General features: G+C 31.7%; 1 protein-coding gene across 3 annotated transcripts in view; it reads right to left on the bottom strand.

Moving 5' to 3' along the window:
• The window catches only part of LOC143234053 (follistatin-related protein 5-like), a 130,440-nt gene that overhangs the window by 23,194 nt on the left and 82,133 nt on the right, over nucleotides 1-25,113 (bottom strand). The window contains exons 4-9 of one of the 3 annotated variants that reach the window (XM_076471090.1): nucleotides 17,019-17,240; nucleotides 10,880-11,119; nucleotides 8,300-8,503; nucleotides 6,737-6,903; nucleotides 4,144-4,261; nucleotides 532-690 (exon numbers count right to left, since the gene is read on the bottom strand). In XM_076471090.1, the coding sequence (XP_076327205.1) occupies nucleotides 532-690; nucleotides 4,144-4,261; nucleotides 6,737-6,903; nucleotides 8,300-8,503; nucleotides 10,880-11,119; nucleotides 17,019-17,240 (1,110 nt within the window). Of the gene's footprint in view, nucleotides 1-531; nucleotides 691-4,143; nucleotides 4,262-6,736; nucleotides 6,904-8,287; nucleotides 8,504-10,879; nucleotides 11,120-17,018; nucleotides 17,241-25,113 lie in introns of all 3 variants that reach the window. The other 2 variants (XM_076471089.1, XM_076471091.1) reach the window with 2 other exon arrangements.

The following is a 25,113-nucleotide window of genomic DNA, read 5'->3' on the forward strand; positions in this document are numbered from 1 at the left end:
TGCTTCAACTTTTATGTCTATTCGTTTCTCTCATATTCATGCAAATAGTAATGACAACATAGTCGTAAATTAATTTCCATGATACTCAATGTTACATATTGCAAAATATATAGCTTCTGGTTTGCAAACATCTTCTTTCCAATGATATTGTTTTTAATTATAAGAAAGTTTAAATTATTCTTATGGTTTCTTATTTGTGTTTATTATTTAACAATTATATTTTTCATTTATTCATTGAAAATGACAAACAGCACTGATCAGTAATGAACAAATTAAAAAAAATCTGGAATCTGTTTCTTAGGTATAATTATTTATTAGTCAGTGAAAACAACAACCAGCACTTTTCAGACATCAACACAGTCTTGCTCTGAGTGACTTCTGTGACTGTTTCTTAGGTCAGATAATCTCAAATGCCAACTTATTCCCAACTGAATTTCTTTTTCCACAATCAATATATTTGTGAACTTTTAATACTTTTATAATGCTTTTTATATATTTTTTCACATTTTCTAAATCATCCTAACAATTTACCAACAACTGTGTATTTCTCTGCTCCAACTTTCAGTTCATCGTCATTTTTTAGCCAGGAGACATTTGGAGAGGGTACACCAGTTACATGACACTCCATTTCAGCCAACTCTCCAGGGGCTCTTGACTGAAGTTTAGGAATGACATGGACCTCAGGTAGAGCTATGTTTGAAAAATAGAAAATAACAAAATAAAAGGTACTTGGAAACATGAATAGTTAAACACCTCATTTAATATTTAAAAACGGCTGGTGTGGGTAGAGAAAGCACCAATAGAGGAGCAAACAACATTTCGACCTTCTTCGGTCATCTTCAGATTCACAAAGAAAGAAAGAGTTACTTACCAGTAGCTGACCACATGTTTGAAGGTGGTTGTGTAATTGAGTGTAGGAATGTAGAAGGCATGCTTAGATGTTTGATTATATTTATTAACATAGGTATAAAGGTGTTCCTTTGTATTGGTTTATTTTGGGCTTGAGTTGTTGTATAAGTAAGGCTTTTTTAATTTTGAGTTTATGTTTATTTCTTTATTTAGTATTTGGGTGTTTTATATAGTTATGTTGTGTTTATTTCATCTGCAGTGTTCGAAAACGTGTGAAGGGACTTTTTCTGTTCTTTTAATCTAGTTTCCATTTTTCTTCTTGTTTCTCCAATATAGAAGTTGTGGCAGTTATCACATTGTATTTTATAAATAATGTTGGTGAGGTGTTTGTCAGTGTAGTTTCTACATAGTATAGACCTTAGTTTTGTGCCTGGTTTTTGAATAAATTTGGTATTAACTGGAATGTCATATTTTTTTACTAGTTTTTGTCTGATGTTGGGAATATACAGTATGCAGCTGTATATCGTTTCATGATTTTTTTTAAATTGTGGGGTATATTTACTTTTATTAGTTGATTTTGCTTTATGTCTAGATGTGTGCATATAATGTTTTCTACAGTTTGTGGAGGAAACTTGCTGATGTTGATGAAGTATTATTTTATTTTGTCTAATTCATCATTAATTTTATCTGGTGAGCATAGGTTTATGGCTGTGTATATTTGGTTTCTTAGTATGTTGAGTTTTTGTTTTGTTTCATGTGCTGAGTCCCAGTATGGGTGATTTTTCTGTGGATTCCTGTTTTAACTTGTGTATTGGTTCTTGTAATGTTGAGGTTAAGAAATGATATTTGATTGCTTTCTTCCTGTTCGCAGGTAAAGTTAATGTTGGGATGTATAGAGTTAATGTGATTGAAAAAAATTAAGCATCTGCTCTGTAGATGTGAATCCCGCAATCGTATCATCTACATATCTGTACCAGTATAGTGGTGGATGTAATGCTGTGTTAATTGCTTGTGTTTAAACTTGTGTCATAAAAATATTGGCTAGAACTGATGATACTGGAATGCCCATGCTTAGGCCATTTGTTTGTATATAGTTGTGGTTGTTGAACATGAAGTTTGTCTTCATCATGGTGAATTCTATGAGGGTTGTTAATTGGTTGCTGGGAATGTTTATTGATGGGTTAGGGTCTTGGATATAGAGTTCTAAAGCTATTTTGCAGGCTTCAATGGTTGGGACTTTTGTAAAGAGGGATATAACAATAAAACTAGCCATTAAGGCTTCATGATTAAGTTGATTAAGGTTAGACTTAAAATTAAAAGAGTTTTTGATAAATGAGCTGGCTGATGTTACATATTTGGAGATGCCCATGATATGTACTTTCCAAGACTGTAATTAAACGATTCACATGTGGACATTATTGGTTGTAATGGAAAATCTGGCTTATGAGGTTTGGGGATGCCGTATATTTGTGGTGTGCATGAGTCGGTCTTGTGTAGGTAGGAATAAAGTGCTTTTAAAATTGTGTTGGCTTTTTTCACTTTTAGTAATATTTTGTTTAGTTGCATTTTGTGTCATTTTTGAATTTTTGTGTATTGGTCTAAATAGTTTGTGTCTGATAGAATATTTTTCATTTTTTGGATGCATTCATTCGTGTTCATTATGATTATAGCATTTCCATTATCTGCTTTTAGAATTTTAATGTTTTTGTCTTGTTTTAGGTTTTAAATGGAATTAATTAATCTCTTTGTAAGGTTGTTTTTTTAGTTTTCTGTTTTGTAAAATAATGTTGATGGTTTTGTGAGAAAGTTCTTTGAAAAAATCGTTTAAGATGTTGTGTTTAGGTGTTTCTGGAAAATACAAATTTTTAATTTTTTTCTGGGAAGTTTCGCTGTTGGATGTCTATAGAATTGTTGAAGTTGTCTTCTTTCTGTTGGTTGTTTTTTTTGTTGTTTTTGTTTTCTGTGGAAAGTATCACAAGTCTCCTAGCTAGGTCTTCTAAACATGCTTTAATTTCTAAGGTTGGGATGTACCTAGATGCTATTGCAAAGTTGAGTCCTTTGTTAAGTAGATGTATCTCATCTGTGTTTAATTGTTGATTGGATCTGTTAATTATGAGGTTAGTCAATGATTTGTCGTGTTGGTGTCTCTTCTGTTATTTGCATCTTAGTTTATTTAGTGTTTTGTTGTGGCAGACCTTTTTGTTAAGCATCTTGTGATAATATAAACCCCACATTTTATTTTAGGTTCTAAAGTGATGATTGGTTAAAACTTTCTAAAAATCTGAGTTAATTTTATAAGGAACAAAACTGACAATGTATAAGTGTTTCATTTGATGCTTTGGATTATGTAAACCTGATAACAAAAGGCAAAGACATAAAAGCATATTCCTTAACTCATATTAAAGACATCCTCAATTTTTTTTCTGAGTGTATTTTCATTACTAATTTTCTTACATTATTATTCTCTGCATGTCAAACTACATCAAGTAAAACATAGCCAATTTTTTGTCTAGAATAAAAATTTATTCTGTGAAGGAAGAAACATTTCTGTATTAAGAGTGTCTTCCTAATGAAATTCTGTAGCTGCATTGTGTTTAATACTAAAATGTGCATTAAAATTCAATAGAATAATAATAATATAGAGAAAAATATAGCAGTAGAGTGTGAATAAAATGAATGAATGTTAGGCCTGTTGGTTTCTACACTACTTAAGGATTTGTGGGATTTCCTATAACTGTATCAGATGAAGATCTGAAACAAAACAAATCTCACACACTATTGTTTGAACCTTCTCATATTTGATGGAGAGCATGTATATGAAATTTTGTAAATTAAAGTTTTCATTTACATGTTAAATCATTTTTGTTATTTTAACTGAAACTTAAAAACTCCTTTTAGATCTTAGAGACAGCAGTTATTAGTAGTTTTTTTCAAATGACATTTACATTTAATATGAATATTTTATAAATATAAAAAGTCATATGGGAATTAAAGTGTATGTGTGATTTTGCACAGAAAACAACCATTTCCCATGTTTTTGTGTGTGATAACAGGAGCTTTTTAAACAACACAATTTACAAAATATCTCTATTCTGGGATGCTTCAATACAAATAGATTCTAAAACTTATCTTTTGTTACTTCACTTTCAAAAGTTCACAATATAAGATAACCAGACTATAAACAAAACGTTAAGTATTAATTGTATAACTACAATAGGGTAACCAAAGTATAATTTCCTACATTACAAAGAACTACTAGTAAAAAAAAAAACAACTTGTGTCTCAGATACTCACTATGAACATGCAGTACATGAGTCTGATAAACATCCCTGTTCCTTTGGGCATGGCATATATAATTTCCTCCATGTACAAGCTGGACATTTGTCAAATAGAGAGAACCATCAACAAAAACCTGTAAAAATATTCATTCAATTTTATTGTTAAATTTCACGGTATATATTAACATCAATTATTTTAAAGATGATACTGGATCAAGCTAAATGTAAAAGGAGAGATTACACAAAACAGAAAAGATACTACACCCAAAAATTTGCAGAAATAACTGAATAAAAACATGTCATATATGAACTAATTTATGCATTACGTTAATACAAGTGACACTAGAAGTACAGCAGCAATGCTGAACACCACTTCTTAAGTTGGAAGTTGTTTTTCTTTATAGAAACAAACCAGACCAGTGTTGTCTGTTGCACATGGAAGGTTGTAGATTCATAAATCATTTTACAACAAAACTTATGAAAAAAGAGGTTTATGCAATAGGTAAAAATTCCATCACTTCATGTGGCTAGCAATACTTAGAACTCTTTCTTTTTATACACATATTTCAAAACTATTTGAAAAACGTTTCAAATTGCAGTGAGACTTGCTCAAGATATCTGTCCATAAGGTATTTTCTGTTATGGTTAGTATCTGTACATCTGTTTCTGATACAAACACTTCCTGTAGCAAGACTGACCTTTGGTTTCATTTTTTCAAAAGTATGATGTGCAGTCTATATCAAATTACAATATAACAACATTTTAGAAAACAATATCAAAATGTTGAAAAGGTTGTCTGATCAAATAATGATAACTGTGGCTCCAGTTTCAATAGATGCATGAGGCATGACTTTATATCTATTGTCTCATTAACCGTAAGCATGATTTTTAGAAAAAAATCAGAAATTTTTCATGCCTCTATTCCTTTCAGTTAAACTTACACATTAGCTTTTGTTTTGTTTTTTTGAATAAAAAAAACTGATAATAAAGTTAATAAATTTAATACATACAAATTATGATGGTAAAGTGAAATTTGTAACATCTGAAAAGAATCAACAAGTATCTAAGTTGTAAAATGACACTTCACAATAATATATTATAGCAGACAGTTTGGCAATGATTGAAATGAGATGTTTAACATCATACAATGAAACGTAACTTTTAACACTTCATGATATCAACTTATCTTTCTGCCAAAAATATCCTGAGTTAATACAATTCATCCTTCAAATGTAAATGTACAGTACATGTTTTTTCTGAGCTCTGATAAGTCGTTATTTGATAGTTTTATGACAGAATCACAGCTCTTCTATTCCACTTTCTGTAGTAGCTATATTTTCAAGCTAGAGACAATGAACTTCATTCTTTGGGCAAAAGCACCAAACAATATCTATATTTACTGATCTGAAAAGTTTCAAGCAAGGTCCTGGCTGCATCACTGTCTACTAAAAGTTCAATTTCAAGTCTGTGTGTCATCATGGACACATAACAAGCAACACTAAGTCCATTAATGATTAAACTAGCCAGTAGTTACTACTATATATTCCTGGATGAAAGTAGATAAATGTACACTACAAGTGGTGGATAGAACCCAATCAAGCTTAACTATTTGCAACCAAGCAAAGTAGCTGCTGTCATAGCTTACTGTCAATCATCATACAATGGATATAAATAGCCCCTCAACTAGTATTCTGCTGGAACCAATTAAAATAAAAGCTTCTACATATCTCCTGCTATATTTGTGATGTATTTGGGCCTAAGAAACTCTGTTGTCCCAAAGAAAACCACCACGATTTGCACTTATTTTAATCATGTAACATCTTATTAATTCAAGTTCACAACTCATTAAGATAAGTTAATTCACTACATAGTGTATACTGCTTATAGTTATGAAATGCAAATTAGGATATTTCAACTGTTTAAACTTGTTTGATAATTGTCCATATTTCCATTTGCAAAATTATTTAATTCTTTAAAAAATAGCATTTCATATCAACTTTAGTTTTATAATTTAACCATGCATAAATACATTTCAATATATACAACAGAATTATCATTTCCAACCTGGTAGCCCTCCACACCCAAACCCCACACCAAATAGCCCAGCAGCAAGTCTGCAAATTTATAATGCTAGAGACTGGATTTTGGTACTTGTGGTGAGCACAGAACAAATAGCTCATTGTGTGGCTTTGTATATAACAACAATCAAACCAAACCCAGTCTGGTAACTTTATAAATGATACATATAGGTATGAGAATTTGTACTAATATTAAAATGTAAAATAGTATTTACATTTTTTATGACATTATGTCATTATCTACTAATTTAAATCACTGATAATTAAAAACTAACATGAATGTACTGTACATTACAACAAAAATATCATTATTATTTGATTATCATACAGCCATTTTCTAGCTTTGACCTAACAAATTCTGCACCATTTAACACATGAAAGTAGTGTCTGGTATTTAGCATAGAGAAAAGGAATATAAAGTTAGATTATTAAACTAAATTAAAATCTGAAACATTTCATCTAACTGTGTGTGTGTGTGTGTGTGTACATACATACAATTAAAGAAGCAATAAAAACTTAGCAAAGACATACCTTTATCTCTTCTTCATTTAAAAGTGAGAGGTCAAGGTCATTCCTTCGCCACACAATAGGTGGAGGTGGGGTTCCACTGACATCACATTTTATCTCTACGTTATCCCCAACAGAAGCCATTACATGGTTAATTTCAAGAGATTTATCCAAAGAAACAACAGAGACACCTGGTGAAAACGTGAAAGTTATGAACTCATGCCATCAATACCTTCAATCAGTCAATTCAACATTTAAAAATTTTAACACGAATTTTCAAAAATGAAGTATTACTCATTTCAATTGATGTCAGATTTAGAGCTAAGACAAAAATATTTTATTTCATTCATCATAACACAAGAATCATATACAGTTAAATGCTAAACAAGAAATGTTTTGTATTGAAACTATTCATAATTTGGAACAAACTACCAAAACCAAAAGTTAAGTTATTACAGAAACATTTGTCACTGGTATTTATAGAATATTTTTTCTTCTAGTGCCATCTGAAATTTCCCACATTGATGGTATTTATCCGAATAACCACTTGACTACACAAAACATATGTTTGGGATTTCAATCGAACAATGAGCAATATATATAGCTTCTTAAACTACAGTAAGCATACACAAACAATCAGCGAGTTTAATTTTATTACTGCAAAGAAACTGATAAAAGAAAAAGGTTGTAAAAGAAAAAAAAAGGAAAGTACAAAATTATCAAAAGTTTACATATTTTTTACAACAAACAGTCTTTTGCTTAAAATTAATTTGTAACATATATTAATTATAAGTAATGTTTTGACTATCTTCACAATGTTTTCATGTTACAAAACATAGAAGTATAGTTTTAGTTTACATATGTTTCTTTGATATCTTGATAACTTACTGGTACATATGAATGTCATTCTGAATGTTTAGATGATGAGAAACCCTCTTGAAATAAAAATGCGTTTTGGAACGGCTGGTTTGAATATTAAAACTTTTACTAATAAAGCAGAGAACAACATTTTGACCCTCCTAGGTCATCTTCAGGTTTTATTAGTAGAAGTTTTAATACCAACACTAGCTGTTCTAATATATATTTTTATTTCAAGTGAATTTCTTGTCATCAAGAATTACTTCACCATGATGACCTTTTTGACCTCTTACACCATGGGTAACTATCAAAGATTTATGAATTTAACAGTATATGTTATGAACTGTATTTCATAATGATAATACATCACTGAAAATAAAATGTGTTGCAGCATCAGTATGCAATTTTGCAACTTGAAAATAATTATTTCTACATAACTTTGAAAAAATTAAAGAACCTGATTGAAGCATAACATCACTAGACAGAATTATCCTATTAATGAAATTCAGTACATAAATATGTACTAAGTAGCTGGCTACACATAACAATGTAGATGATTTCTCCTAGTGGTTAAGTATTCATGAATTATAAGTGTATGACCATTGAGGCTATTATGTAAAACAACCAACACCACATTCAACAAAATCATTGCCACAACAAGGAAACCAAGGTACAGCAAAGAAGGGTTAAGAAGCAGAAAAAGCAGACAGAACTTACTGTATAACTTACTAAAGGCAATATAAAACTCATTGATGTTTAATTTTCCATCTTGATTGCTATCATCAAAAAGTAACATATCTGCCAGTATACAGGCCGTAGATAGCTGACCCAAGTGATCACGTTCTCCTGCTTGCCACAGCTCTTCAGCTTCCAATAGTCCATTGTTGTTTTGGTCATAGTGAGAAAACATAATGCTGACAAGATATTCATTTTCTAAAGAGAGAAAATATGGTAAATTTGATAATTTGAATAAATGAGCAATGTTGATAAACATTGTACCACATTAAAATGGTAACATTTTATGATGACCCTTCCCACTTCTGACAAAAACAGGGACAACAGTATTTACAATATGTAAATACATAACATTAATATTTTAAGTTTTAGTGCGTTATGACACCAAAGGAAAGTAAAAAAAAAACTCTTCTGTTTACAAGCTGAAATGTTTGCACTATATCAATGAAGTATCATCACATTCTTTCAGGACACCATTTACGAACTGTTATTTTTGTTCATTGCCTAGATATTTTATTCATTATTTTTAATTCAAATTTTCTTACAAACAGTGTTTTTAATACCCAAAATAGCAACACAAGCTGTAGAACTGCAGTTAAAAAACAAAAGAGATTTTCATAATCTGTTTGTGAATAACGAGATATTACATTAATTAAATAGATTGTGTTAGACAACTTAATTACAATTAATTTAAAACAAGAGTACATTATTCATAATATTTACTCTGACAATTTCCTTTTTAAGCAGATGTATTATCACAAATTCATTTCTCATATGCATACTTTGTTTACTTTTTATTACAGTTGTAATCTGAAGAGGTTATTTCCAGTATTAACTATTGAATTGTAGAAATTATGATACATAAAACTAATAGCAGTGAGGAAATTCTTATATTATGCTTAGGATACTCATTATGAGGATTTTTAAGGTATATTTCAGAACTCTTGAAAGATTTTTGGCTAAACTAATTAAAAGCCTTTGTCCTTTTCTTGTTTAAGAAGTTGAAAAAAAAAGGGTTAACATGAAACCAGTCCTAAATAACAGAATTATCATCTTTGCCAACATAATATACAATGATTGTTTAATAAATGTTGACTAACATTCATTTTTAATCACTTATTCATTAACAGGGCCTGGAACTAGCTATGGGGGACCCTTAGTAAATGTCTGTCAGTTACATTAAAAGTCACTCATAGAAATGCCAGTTACAATGACAGAAACAAATAAAAATCAAATGATAAGATGCATGCCCTTAGCAAATATAAATAATCAATTGCTGTGAATTTCCATAAAGAACTGCATTTTCAGTGCAATATATTTTTGTATATTAACAAATCTTGGATGTTTGAAATAATTAAATTTTGTAATATGAAATGAAAAAAAAACAAACAATAAACAACACAACTGACTTACCAATTGAACAAACCATTCTTAATTCCTTTTTTAAACTTGAAGAATCCCACTAAAAGCTTTAAGAATAATGCACAACCAGCTACTCTAAACATCTTAATAAACAATTATTGTTGTGCATTTTCTCATAAATGTTGTCTTCCTGTTAGTTTTATCATGTTGAGTGTTATTTGCAACTGATCAGAATATTCATAATCATGCCTAGATTATCAAATGGAAAAAAATAGTCCTTCTTCATGGTCACTGGTTAAACACAAGAACCCATTGGCTTTTTCTGATAACTAGCCATTGCTAATTTTCAGACTTGATTAAACTATACATTATGCTTCATTGCACAGCTGATTGATAAAAAAACCTGTAATGGAAAATAGAGGTTTTAACTCATTACAATGGGCTAGTAAACCTCCAAAGTACATAACTTTTGTTTTAAGATTTTCCATAATTTAAATGCTTTTGCTGTTTCAAAACTATTTATATTTTTCATTTTTGTAATTTTGCTCTCATCAATCCACTATGTGTGGCTTATTGTGGATTACCTCTATCTTTGCGAGACAAATTAATTTTGAAACATTTAACATACTCATATCTGTATCTGGATGAAGGAAAGGGTGTGGACTTGGTGTACTTAGATGTTTAAGAAGTTTTGATAATGTCACAGAAGATTAGCAAAGTCAATCACATCACTGAATGTTGGAGGAACACTAGTTAACTGTATTGTAAGATGGCTGAATGGAAGAAAGCAAAAGGTTATATATGATGTCAAAAAACACGTAGGTTAAACAAATCGTGATACAAAACAACAAAAATCATATAACATGAGCACTTTTGAAAAACAGCCCTTACAAAAGTGCTTGGGTTATACAATTTTTATAATTTTCTAATACTGGATAACTCATTCAAGCCATCAAAGCAGTACACTGTTACTAGCAGCAAAGGTAACAATATTTCTGAGTGTATTCACAGACATTTTGATTGTGAGTTAAAAAAGGTAATTATCTCATTACACAAAAGAGAGACTAGACTCCATTTAAGACAGTTTTATTTTTGTAACAGTGTAAATAACTTTTCATAGGAAGGTTAGTGTATGCCAGCACTTTACAGGAGTTTAAGAATGGAAGTAAATTTCTAAAAGTGATAACTGAAACAAAAACCCAAAAGTCTTACCAGATTTTTTGTTATTCATTAGTTCTGCATTGTTAAATAACAACAGATTTTCTTTCATAAAATCATATTCTTCTTGACTACATTCCCTAGGGGTTGTTCCATGCTCTGGTTTGAAAGTGGTAGTTATAGTTTCCACCTCTGGTTTTACTAGATTAGTCCATAACACAGGATTATCGGTTCTCTTCCACTCAGTTGTGGTACGGATATATTTCTGGGATTCTGTTGTTGTCTCCTGGAGTTCTGGTAAATATTAAATTCAAGAAAAAATAATATACTAGTGATTGCTAGAAAAATGAGTTTAACTGTAAGAATCTTACTTTAGTCCCATTGACTGCTGATTCACTATACAGGGTATGATTTACCTCTGGCAGTTGAGTGCAAGTGTGCTGTATACAGTATATGGGTTGCAAATATTCTGTGTGCATTTAAAGCAGTCACAGTCAAAGGGTTAAATAATAGATAACTTTTCATTAAAATTAACAGAAAATTACAATTTGTTTTTCACTTGAAATATGTTTATTTTAAAGGAAATTAAGCTTGTTATTAAATTTTTTATTCTTTATTTTATTTAACAAACATTTGTAATTAATACAACACTGATAAATCAAAGTTATTAGATATAGATATAAACACACATACACACACAGACTGCAATACAAACCTTCTCAACTAAATTATAATTTAATCTCCAATTCAAGGGCAAATCCTGAAACTGTCCTCATAATATAACTTGAATTAACTTCCTGAAATTTCTCTGTATGTATTATAAATAACAAAGTCTGTATGTTAGATCAGTCTTTGATAATTTAAAATCAGTCGATTTCTAGACACTTAGCTGTAACAAAATGTTACTAACTTGTAATAACATACAACAAATCAGAACACTTCCAATTTTTAGTAAAAAAATTGAAAAGTTCACAAAAATAACAATCTGGTACTTAATGGAACAATTCACACCATAAGTGCAAAATAATATTTTACATTTCATAATTTTGAAATAGTTAGATGTGATAAATAAGAATAGTTTATTTAGTTTAGGCTCTTATAGCTTCTTATATTAGTTTTCTATGTCAAGTAAGAGCTTTTCCATCTTACAAGGGGCCGGCAGGTTCGTTGCTTCCATAATATGCCACGAACTATTAAAATGCTAATACATCCACAAACATAACAAACTCGCCGGAAATGTGGTTAATCACCGTTTCACAGAACAATGGTTGAGTAAATGTTATAGTATACAGTACCGACAGTGCGGCTGCTGCACGATTTCTACAATTTTTATACTATTACAGTCCTAAGTTACCTCAAAACTATAGCAATTTCTCAAATATGAAACAAAGCTGGCTGTAAACATCAAACAACCACAGGATTTCATATAAAAACAAACCCACAATGAACTTGAACAAAATTTTACAGAAGGTTCAACACCAATTCGTCTACGCGTTACGATAAGTTACAAACTATATTTCAACAGAAGAACTGAAGGGACAATAATCGTTATTTTCGCGCCCACCCTCTTAAATAGAGAACGAGGATCTTAATATAGAGGATTTGTCATATGAAGGTGAAATGAAGTATTTTATAAAAGTTTTCTCTTGAAGAAAGATGAATTTGAAGGATCTGTGTAATATATGGACTTAAAATCTAACATTATTGTGAATAAAGCTAAATCGACTCATTAACACAGTAGTCAATTCCTACTGGGCTAAATGGTAAAGACGTTTGACGTATTTTAGTTCCTTTTAACAATAATGTCTGAACCCAATTCCATTCTAACATGATTTTCGTTGCCTGACGATGGGCGTCCGTCTGCTCGATATGTCGCACGAAACAAACTATTAAAAGTTTTCATTTAGACGTGTTAATTTATTATCATTTATTTACGTTTATCTTCTTACGTCTTGCAGGACAACACTAATTCACATACATAATCAAATGAATTCTATTTTTTGCTAACGTGACTGTTTCATCATAGTCCACTAGCCGATTACCCATGGCACCAGTGCTCACTCGGGGAGCCAGCTATTGATAGGAATGACAGTGCATGGTGGCTATGAGTGATTTGTAACCTTTTATTTGTGAATTTCAAGAGCATATATCAAAGTTTTTCTCAAGTTTTGGTCGCAAATGACAATTTTTCGCTTGAGAAATGGGTAGATACTTGAAAAACTAATAATACAAAACTGTTTCTGACGCTATTACATCGCTTTGTTACTCTGTAATTCGTGAAAATCAATTAGATCCGCGTGTGACGTATTCATGACGTCATATTTGCATTCTACGTGTTTGCAAACAAACAGCACCGCTTCGAAAACATTTTTCCAAGTTTTTCTCAATTTCTGATCCGAAATGACAGTTTTTCTCTTCAATTCCCGCTAGATTCGTGAAAACTGATAACACTCAACTGTTTCTGACGCTATTTATCGCTTTATAACACCGTAAATGCGAATCTGAGTGTGAACTCTTCACCATTCTTTTGCTTCACAACGCGCAGCACATTTGATTGCACAATTTGTTTGGTTTTTGTTGGTTTTTTCTGTACATTCGAATGGTGAAAATAAAGTTCTCCGTGACTGGAAACAGGGGCAAAACGGGAAAATCGTGATCTCTATCGCAATTCTACATGCACACAGGATAAAAATTTCGCGAAGTTGGGGGTTGTACATCGCGTAATTAAATATTTTTTTCCAGTATCATACATACAAGCAAGAAATTCATTATTGTTTGATGTTCAATGACAGGCATTCATGTTCAACATCGAAGACTCTTGCAAAGTAACAACAATATTTCAAATTATAAACTAACCGCTTGTAGACTGTTTTAAATCTAAAATTGTAATTAAAAAAATGTTGAGATATTACAAAACATTCAGTGTCGCCTCATCTTTCTTTGAATGCTTAGCCCTAAAGTGCATGCACATAAGTTCCCGGGCACCTAGTAATATATATTTAAATTCCTATGGCGTTTTATTCTTCAAATTATCTACACACAATACTTAAAAATTAATGTTGAAATCAAATTACAAATACCATATATAATGTAGGATTTCCCAGACAAGCAGTTTTAACCCCATGTCTATGACACGAAATACCATATATCACGTACCTCATACAATGGTAAAGTGCTACGTAAAGAAGTGTCGAAACGCGTTTACCGTTAAAGGTGAAATTCATCCGACACAGTGGCGTTCGGGCTAAATAAAATAGTACAAGTATTGTTGTGCCCACGCGTTCCGATTTCACTACATTTCGGACCATATAACCCAAGAAAGAGCTTGTAGCCTTTAATGAGGTGTTTCCAGACACTTTTGAATGTCTCAGAATGATTACAATGACGTCACTCAATGAAGTATCAGGTACAGCAGTTAAATTAGTTGTCTATTCAGGATCCTTCAGGCCTACGTGAAATGAGCTGAGAGCTTTTTTACTTTTTAAGAATGAAGCATAAATAGAGAGAATCCTTTCATACCAGCAACAGAATTACACTATGACTAATTTAGTATAATGGTGAAATAGACTAAACACATAAGGTTTGGTTTGCTTTGAATTTCACGCAAAGCTACACGAGGGCTATCTGCGCTAGCCGTCCCTAACTTTGCAGTGCAAGACCAGAAGGAAGGCAACTAATCATCACCACCCATAGCCAGCTCTTGGGCTAATCTTTTACCAACGAATAGTGGGATTGACCGTTACATTATAATGCCCTCACGGCTGAAAGGGCAAGCTTGTTTGGTGTGACAGGGATTACAACTCGCGACCCTCATATTACAAGTTGAATGCCTTATCCACCTGGACATGCCGGGCCTAAACACATAAGGAAAAAAATGAGCCCAACATACTAAAAATGTTACGATATAAAAGCCTTAATTCACTCAAGAATATGAAACAGTAACCATAGGTGTGGGGATAAGTTAGGTAACGAAATAGAAAAGCGGCTGCATGGAAAAATACAGAGGGTTGTTGTAAATGAATTCAATCAAATTGGATTAATTTTCAGGGCTCATTCTTATCCCCTTTGCTCTTTCTGATTTATATCAATGACGAAAATAAAGAAATGGTCAATAAATTACTCGAAAAATTCCAATGATATTAAGGTCTTGGGTGGTTCTGATTGTGAAGAGAATGCTATTGCTTTACAAAAAGATTTACATCATTTATAAGTTGGGCAGAAAAATGGCAAATAGGTTTTAATTATAATGGATGCAGGTTATACTTTGAATTATAAGCATAATATGGATCGGAATAACCTTAATAGCTTTGTTTGTTTGTTTTGAATTACGCACAAAGCTACTCGAGGGCTATCTGTGCTAGCCGTCCCTAATTTTGCAGTGTAAGAATAGAGGGTAGTCATCATCACCCACCACCAACTCTTGGGCTACTATTTTACCAACGAATAGTGAGATTGACCGTAACTTTATAACGCCCCACGGCTGAAATGGCGAGCATGTTTGGTGCGACCGAGATTCGAACCCGCGACCCTCAAATTACGAGTCGAACGCCATGCCGGGCACCTTAATGGCGTCTTGGTGTAATGGCTGATCACTCTCTTAAGCCATCCAAGCATTGTGATAATGGTAATGGCAGGGCAAATAGGATTTTAGGTGTATTTACAGAAATACTGAATACAAGTTTAAGGAGGTTATAATTTCATTGTATGTATAGTTCATTAGTCAGGCTATATTTGAAGTATTGTGTTCAGTCTTTAGCTCTTACCTTAGAAAAGAGATTGAATTGCTGGAAAGGTTGGAGATAAGGGTTACTAGAATGGTGCCTTGGATGGAGGGTTTATCATATGAGGGGAAGATGAAGAGTTTTATAAAAGTTTTCTCTTGACAGAAAAAGAGGTTGAGGGATCTGTTTGAGGTCTTTAAGGTTGTAAAAAGAATTGAAATTGTTGATGGATCATAGTAAGACTAGAGTAAACAAATACAAAATTGGACAAGATAGGAACCATCTTCAGCTAAGGTGTTTGGTCCTTGAAATAAGTTGCTTTAAGATATTGTTAATAAATGATAAGGATTAGTTTTAAGATTAATTTTATTAGTTTGAGTTTAGTTTCAAGGATGGAGCAGCCGAGATGGATTAGTAAGTCCTTTGTTGCCCCTGAACATTATGTTAAACTGCACTCCACAAATTTATTTTTATCATTAAAAAATCAATATTTCAACATCTTTGCGGCATCTTTTTCATGGTGCTGTCCTAAACAATAACGCAAACACATGGAACATTTCAGTATTAAAAAGGTTACAACGCCAATCTAGTTATACACCTTAACACCAATTAACTGCACAGTAATAAATATAAAAAATGTACGCACTACAAACATTTTAAATAAACAATAACAAAGCTGCAACCGTTAAAAGTAATTATATTAAATACATTTAAACTGAATACGGATAATTATAGATATTTAAATAATTTTGTGGTGGCGTTATTCGCCGTTAATAAAAATAAATCATATTAAACACAGCTCAAACATCCGCATGTTCTGTTGAAATAGTCACCCATGATTCTTGAATATTTTCTGTGGTTATCTTTTCCAAGTAGTCCAATTCCTAATTATCATGAGAAAATTTTGTGTGTGTATATATATGCATCCATATAAAATTATGTTAAATGTAAACGTACATTAACGTTGCAACATTTTCAAAACAGGCTTATACTTATGAACAACGTAACAAAAATATTTAAATAAAATTCAGACACTCATGAAAACGAATAATAACGCTTTCTAATTTATATAAAAAAAATTTAAACTGCTTCAATAAACTAATTTAGAGATTTCTGTTAGCATTAATAAATAATACCGATTTATATAATAATTCTTAGCCAAAAAAATCTCAATTTTTATAGAAACAGTTTGTGTGTTATAGCTAACTTACGTTTATATTTATGAACTAAATGACAACACAAGCTAATATTTTATTTTTAAAAATTATTTTGCAAGTTAAGTGTGATGATCAAAATATTCAACAAAAATCATATTTGGCCTTTAGAGGATGCGACCAGAGTTATAACAGCTAGCAGGATCATAACAACCAAGTAATAACAATCGGTACAATAGTACTTGTAGCAAGTATATAAGCACGCAGTGAGGCTATAGAATAATGTAGATAAGATTCTTCAATTGTTTGCACACTTGCCTTTTTTCTTCAAACATCCTCTCTTGCGATCAATTCGGATGGTTTTTCTTGCTAGACATGCTGCTCGATGTAGTTCACAATGACTAGTGTAGAAATTGCCATCTGTACCACAAACCGGTTTTTTATGGTGTTTGCAGTACCGTTGACAAATACAGACAGCTTTGCCCACTTCGTTCACCTCACATTGTCGACCTTTTCCACATATAACAGAATCACACGGGTCTTTGTGGAATAAATGAAAAATAACATTTAATACTTCGCCTTAAAATATACTTGCTTAATCTCTTTTAAAGCTTATAATAAAATGTAGGTGTAACATTTTTTATTTATTTTACCTTTCGGAAAGAGTATTTAATATAAGGGACAAAATCTTATGACGACACATAAAAGATGTGTTCATCCACGTTTTCCTAAAGCTAAAATTTACCCAAACTTTTTGGTAACTTACTCGACTTAGATATTAATGTACTATTAAGTACTTTACATATTTTTAAACTAGCAAACATTATGGTTTTCAAATATTAATTATGTATGTATAATTACTCTGTAAGAGTTTATTTATTTTTTAAGCCCACGGAAGCGCAATGGGATATCTGCTCTCAGTCTACAACAGAAAACTGAAACCAGAATTTTAGTGTTGCCAGTTCAAGAACTTGGCGATAACCCAACGAGGGCACTATTGAAGAATGTACCTTGTCATTTAAATGAAGGAACGATAAGTTTGTTTGTTTTAAGAAAGGCACCGTGCCTATTTTCCTATTTTATGTGCTTGAGATTATTAATTCTAGTTAATTATAAGTAACAAGTGTTACGAAATTAATTCCCTCACTTGTCGTATTAAAAAGATTTATAATCTACTTACTGAATCGGACATGAGCTTGCCCTAGTCTTGCTGTCTCATACAAACATTGGAATTTGAAACCAACTAGTTTGCAGCACGATCATATTATGTTGCTTAATTATTGTGAATTTTCAAAGGATAATGCTTAATAAAAAAAAAAAAGGTTTTAAGAAAACTTTCTCGTAGGCTTTAAATTGTAGATTGTTCTATAAGTTTCTGATGTCGAACGACACTGACTCCTTAAAGTTCAATACGATGGTGCGTTCAACTGACTAATGTGGCGATCACGTGCAGTGGCGAATTTAAGGTTGTGTGGGCCGAAGAGGTAATAATTTTTGTGGAACATGCATTTCATGTAATTTTACATAGAATAAAATTATCAATGGGTCCTCATTAAGACCATGGGCCCTGAGGCTGAGTCCCTACCTAAATAAATACCTGTTTCAAGAAACGGAACTACCGTGAATTGTTAACTTTATTTATTAATATTAATGTTTGTTTCGAATTTCATGGAAAACTACACGAGGGATAACTGCGCTGGCTGTTCCTAATTTAGCAGTGTAAGACTAAAGGGAAGGCAGCAAATCATCACCATCAAATGTCAACTCTTTGGCTACTCTTTTACTAATGAATAGTGGGATTGACCGTCACATTATAATGCCCCCACGGGTGAAAGGGGGAGCATGTTTGGTACCACAGGGATTCAAACTCGCGACCCTTGAATTGCGATTCGAGTGCCTTAACCACCTGGGCATGCCGGACCTAATATTAATGAATATACCTATATAGGTATTGGATCTAGTCTCAGCTTTCCTTAAAATACATACAGTTGTGACGTGATAGAGGCAGGTATTAAAACTGGAACATAAATGATTTTCGATAAATATGGTGAACTTAAAAATAACGTACCAATGTAGACAATAGAAGATCAACCAGTCACGTTGTTATATATTTTTCTCTAGATTAAATAATAACTTGACTATGCAGTTTAAGTAAGTAATTTGGACGCAAGTCAATCTTTTGTAACCGATTTGGTGATCTAAACCGATATGTAAGTCAAGAGTACTGTTATTTGCTTGTACCAAAATTTCATCCAAGGCTTAATAAAACTATCTTCATATAGATGTTCCCAGTTCCTAGAAGGAAGACAGCTAATCAACAGTACCCTCAATCTTAAAGCTCATCCACACTCCAAAGAGAAGACGGCGTTTTTCGCAGTGACGAGTCACGAACCAATAGTGCTGAACGAATATCAATTTTGTAATTCGTTTCGATTATCGGTTCGATATTTACAAATATTCCCAATTACAATTATGGTAATTGATTATTCTAATTAAACAATTTTTTAAAAAACAGGAACAGGTCAGAAGATAACTGAGAAAATAAAAACATATCAGTGGTCACAAATTTAATGTTTTTATTTAACATTTTCTTTTAGTTCGTATTGCAACACTGAAAATAAAAACAATGTTTGTGTGTTGTTTTTTTTCCTGTAAGCCTCGTAGATACTGGATAAGGTACTGATGAGAATGATGGCTGTAAGTGTTTCTCTGTGAATAAACACATGAACAAATCCCAAATTTTATATACTAATCTATTTAAGATATAGATATTAAGTAATCGTAGAATACGATTTTGATTTCAATAGTCGAAATTTCAAATTAGCGCTCAACAGTAAAAAAAAGTCATTATTCTATAAATAAATATTAACATGCAAAGATGATAAAATAAACAAAAAATAGGCTTTCGATGATAAATCACCTTAAAGATTATAGTTATATTATATTTATTTTGATGATAAATCACCTTAAAGATTATAGTTATATTATACTTATTTCTTCGGCAACGTTTCGAACGAACACTTTTTTTTAAGCCAGAAGCAAACACAGATAGCTCATTATTAGCTTTTTTTAAAATCACAAATTAAAAATCCGTTAATTATTCCATTTAGTTGTTTTACGTTTTCCAAAATACGTCTGTCAACGCAAGCTTAATCTTTCTTCACGTTTGTCCCTATAATTACTGATTTAATTATTAAGTTCACTGATTTTCTATGCAAAATGTACAGAGACTCTTGTAGTAATTAGTGTGATTGAAAATATGTTGTCGATGTCTTCCTTTACACTCTTTTATGTAATTTCTATATTGTTAGAACCATCTTAACAAAGTCATGGGCCCATAAGAAATCTTTGGTGTATAAATTGTTTAAGAGTGTGCTTATTTTTTCTTATAGCAAAGCCATATCGAGGTATGTGCTATGTATACCGAGGAGAATTGAGCCCCTGATGTAAATCCGTAGACTTACCGCTGTCCCAGCGGGGCACAAATTGTTTAGGAGCATGTTTAAGAGATCTGTAAGATTCATACGGGCCCCCATATATAATTTCAAAATTAAGCACATAATCGAACCATTGTCGTGATTTTAAACATTATTTTTACAGTTGCTTTCAATCTCTATTATCGTTATCTATAATATCAAAGAATTACTATGCTATCACTTTATTTATAAAACTTGTTTGTGACAAGGTCTATAAATAAAACTAGCAAATTAATAGGTACAATATTCTGAATGTTCAACTGTTGTGCGCTTACTTATCTTTTTTTAGTAGTGTGTCACTCAAGCTTTAATTTACTGAATTAATATTAACTGAACATTAGTAATAATTAAAACAAGCCAATAGTGAATGCTCGTATTTACAAAGACTGTTGCAGAGGAGAGTTTAGGAGTCCAAAAGTGTTAGATTATGAAAAAAATATACTTGGAAACAAAGATGTAAAGCCATAGAAAGATTGTTGTTTCTTTGGAATTATAATGCTTCTAGGCTTAAATGAAGCAACACGCAAGAGTTTCTGGTGCATTAAAGGTTGACGTGGTTTTAGGCACGCTTGTTAAATGATAAATCATGCGTCAAGAACGTCAACGTTAGAGAATCACGCGAGGTTCCCCACTGATGGATCTACGAACCATGGGTTTTGTCTTGGAAACTAAAAATAATGAGCAAAAATAAAGTCCTAGCAAGCATACTTTAGTCCAGAAAGATGGGAATTTAAAGTTTCTTTGATATGTTCAGATAAAGCAGAAATATCGAGCCCAAGTTCAATAAATCATACTTTTTACCTCAGTAATCTTAGGTGACGGAGGTTATGTTCTAAACTTTGTGTGTGTGTGTATTTGTCAGTAAGATTTCTCAAAAAATGCCGAATGGATTTGGAAGAAGATACGTGATAAATATTTGGACTATGACCCGACTTAGAAGTGATAAGTTTTTGAAGGGTCAAGATCAATGGTCGAAATTACAGAAAAGTCGCGAAAATTAAAAATAAATCCATACCTGTTAACATGGGACCGATTTTTCACACTCACTATTCGTGCTCTATAACGCAGTAAAAAATGTTTAGATTTTGATGAAACTTGGTGAACTTATGTAATATATAATTCCTCACTGTCTCGTCATAAGTGCTCCGACCGATATACGGATACGTTTTCCTATATTTTGAGAGCCAAATAAGATCAAGGCTGATTGGCAGAGGCATGAGTTCTACTGAGTTACTCTCATTACTTAAAGTTTTACCTGGTGTCTTGTAAGTATTTAAAAATACACTAACAAAAAAAAATAACTGTGGTTCTAGCAATGGCGCTTTTGTTTGGTAAAGAAGTGATGTCAAAAACTAATAAAACTTCCAACAAGACGAAGTGCAAGAACCTTTGCACAAAAGATATGTTTCAAATTATATGCATATACTTTTGATAAGAAGTTATGAAATGTGTTGTTGTCTTTTCGTTTAATATTTTATTTTCAAATTTTAAATGAAAGCACATCATGAAAACAGAATAATTTTTCCTCTCCAGAAAATAAAATAAAACATTTTTTGTTCTTGCCAGGGTGGTTCTATCTCCAAATCGAGATAATATCATTTGCATAATACCGTGAATGGTAATATTAGAATATAAGTTAAGTGATGCAGTTAAAGCTTTCAGTGGAATATTAATTATCATATTAGACGAGTTTGTTTGTGTTTTAAATTCGTGCAAAGCTACATGAGGGCTATCTGCGCTAGCCTTCCCTAATTTAGCAGTGTAAGACTAGAAGGAATGCAGCGAGTAAATGCCACCCACCGCCAACTTTTGTGTTACTTTTTTACCAACGAATAGTGGGATTGACTGAGGGAGCATGTTTCTCCTGCGATGGGTATTCGAACCCGTGACCCTCAGATTAGAGTGCCTTAACCACCTGGCCCAGACAATAATAATATCTTCATAAGAAAAAATAACAACATGGAGACCAACTGTTCAATGCGTATGTTAGTTAAATGGTCAATATTGTGCACTTGGTCACAAGTCATGTCGGTAACGTCATTTTGAGTAGCTCTACCCCACGAAACGCTTCTGAAAATACATAACTAAGAATAAAATATTGATGTTTTCTTAGGATTACATAATACAATAATAGTTTACTACTTTAAATATTTTCTGAAAGTTTTTTGTGTGGAGTGAAAATGAAGAAAATCCCAAATATTTGCTCACTAACAATATGTATATGCTTGTGCAACACTATGAACATTTCTCTTAAAGAAATTCCCAGAGATAAGTATGTTTAAAGGTACTGTTTAGAAGCTTTCATTATTGGGGATTATAGTGGATGTTGTCTCGATAAGAAAACCTTTTTTTTTTTTAAATTAGCTGAAGAAAATCGCACCTTTTATTGGATGCATTATTAAGCTTGTTTTACAAAAAAGAAAAGTCCGCTTTCATCTAGGTGATTTGAAAGAGATTTACGGGAAATTTTAGAAAGATGAGAAAAAAGAATTTGCTTAAAAAATTCCAGTACGAATACCATTTCACAATGTAATTCCTTTGAAATTGGATTAAACTTTGAAAGGTCTAACGTTTAGAGAGGTAATATTTGATTTCTTTTGTAATGTAAAATCCATGACAAAAATTATCGATTTATTCGTAAAACTAGTAGAACTGAAGTGGCATTAAATCTCTTTGAGTCGTGTATTCCATGAAATCTTGATGTCAGCAAGATTTATTCAAAAACGGCTGGCTGAATTTGGACGAAACTCCGTATTCATTTGTATTATGATCAACTTCAGAAGTGATTAAGTTTTGAGAGTCAAACATCAAAGGTAAATGTTACAAAAAAGGTCACGAAATTGTAAAACTTCCTATCTGTTAAAATGAGACTGGTTTTTCACGCTATTTTTGCTCTATAATTGTCAAAAATAATTGGATTTTTATGAAACTTGCTTGACATTTGCAGAATATTCTTAAAATTAAATTTTAAATTTAATAATCGATTTATTTGTAAAAGCAATAGAACTGAAGTGACATCAAATCTATTTAAGTCTTGTATTGTTTGTTTGGAATGTGCACAAAGCTACACAATGGGCTACCTGTGCTCTGCCCTCCACGGGTATCAAAATTCGCATACATATCGCAATGCCACTGGGGGCTGACTTCTGTATTCCATGAAATATTGATGTCTGAGTATTCATTAAAAAGTTTTTTGCAACAAACTATTTTTATCGTTTGCCAACTGAGTCCTAAAATAATATTCACATATACTGAAATTAATGTCAACGTATTGTCTGCCGAATCTTTTAAATAAAATAAAAAGAACAACATACACTTATACATATGCATTTTTCCAGAAATTAAGTAAATTTTTATAATAGACTAGCTAGAGAGGGATGCAATGGGTGAATCAAGATATATTAAATATACATGATGTGAACATACGTAAGAATGTATTTCATTGTTGAGGTTTACAACAGGCCGAACCGATCGATTCAAGTTATGTTTTTAGACAACCCTTTGCTCTCTTTATGTAACATGTTAACCGAAAGAAGATGTCGCTCATGAACGTGGCGATCTTGAGACAAAAGGTGAACCATTTTCAACTAAAACGTGCATACGACTATGAACAAAACAAAAAATACGATATCATTCAACAAGTATGACAAGCCTTGGAACTGGCTGAATTAAAGCTGGTATAAGTTATTAAAAACATAAGTCATGGCTATATTTCTGCACACATATGTAAAACGATAGCAATTTCTGGTTTCTTACGTTTTGTGATAATTCGTATTGATATTTTGTTTCTGTTCTAACATTAGATACAGTGTTACAAAATTACAGTTACGGTAGTTTGTTGGGTTTATTTAGTTTATTTCTTTTTCATAAAACAAGGCGAGAAATTTATTTATAAAGTCATATTTAGATTACATTATTGTCATACAACATTTTGAACTTCCACTAGGCCTATTTTTAAATTTATTAACTACGAAATATTTTTTATTTTGACTAGTTTGTAATTGATAACCTTTTATTTACAGTAAGGATGTAACGATTGGATACTGTTCGTTACTACGTGTATTAAGAAGCTTATACGATCAACAAGCTCTAATTAATAATACAGGGCTACGAACGTAAACTTCATGAACATCATTTTGGTTTCAGTAACGGATTTTCCAAAATTCAGCTACACAGACTTGGAAAATAATATTTTTAATAGCATGTACTTTAAAATTAAATGAACCCTTACTTACATCAAATTATTAGTTTGTTAACCACCATGACTACTTTATTATTTTGTTTTTTATGCATGGATTCTAGAACGATCGACAAGACTCTCACATCGCGATTGGTCTAGAGAAGTATATAGCTACTGGTTGTAAACTTTTTAAGCATAATAAAATTGGACCCTACTCTAATGAAAATTATCCTTTTATGTAAAAGTGTTTATGATGTTTTGTGAAAAATCTGTACGTGATGAAGAAAAATGGATTTCATTTTTAGGTTCAAGGTACATGAATTATTGTAGAACATATACACATTTCATAATAATAAAACCACAGTAGGCCTGTGTTATTAATCCTTTATAAATTAGTTTTAAACACGAGACATTAACTGCTAATTACTCTTTATCTTAAATTTCGGTTGCTAAGATGCTGTCGTTTTCAAGTAAGTTGTTGCGTCAATTTCTTAAGGCATGAATATTTTGAAATTCATATATCCTGCATTCCCATATATCTTACGCTAATCCATGCCAATTCTTCTTTTCTCGAATAAGTTTTAACGTACGTGCTCTAATGAGAGCATTAAGGAGGCTTCAGCGAGTCATAAGACTTATGCCCAACTATTACTGTGTACACGAGTTTAAAAACACGCGCAAATGCAACTACACACATGTTTAAAAGCCTTAAATCTTACTTAAAAGTAATTAGTTTTTTTTACCGTTTTTTCTGTCA

This window comes from Tachypleus tridentatus, chromosome 12 (assembly GCF_004210375.1).
Source record: "Tachypleus tridentatus isolate NWPU-2018 chromosome 12, ASM421037v1, whole genome shotgun sequence".
NCBI classification, from domain to species: Eukaryota; Metazoa; Arthropoda; class Merostomata; order Xiphosura; family Limulidae; genus Tachypleus; species Tachypleus tridentatus.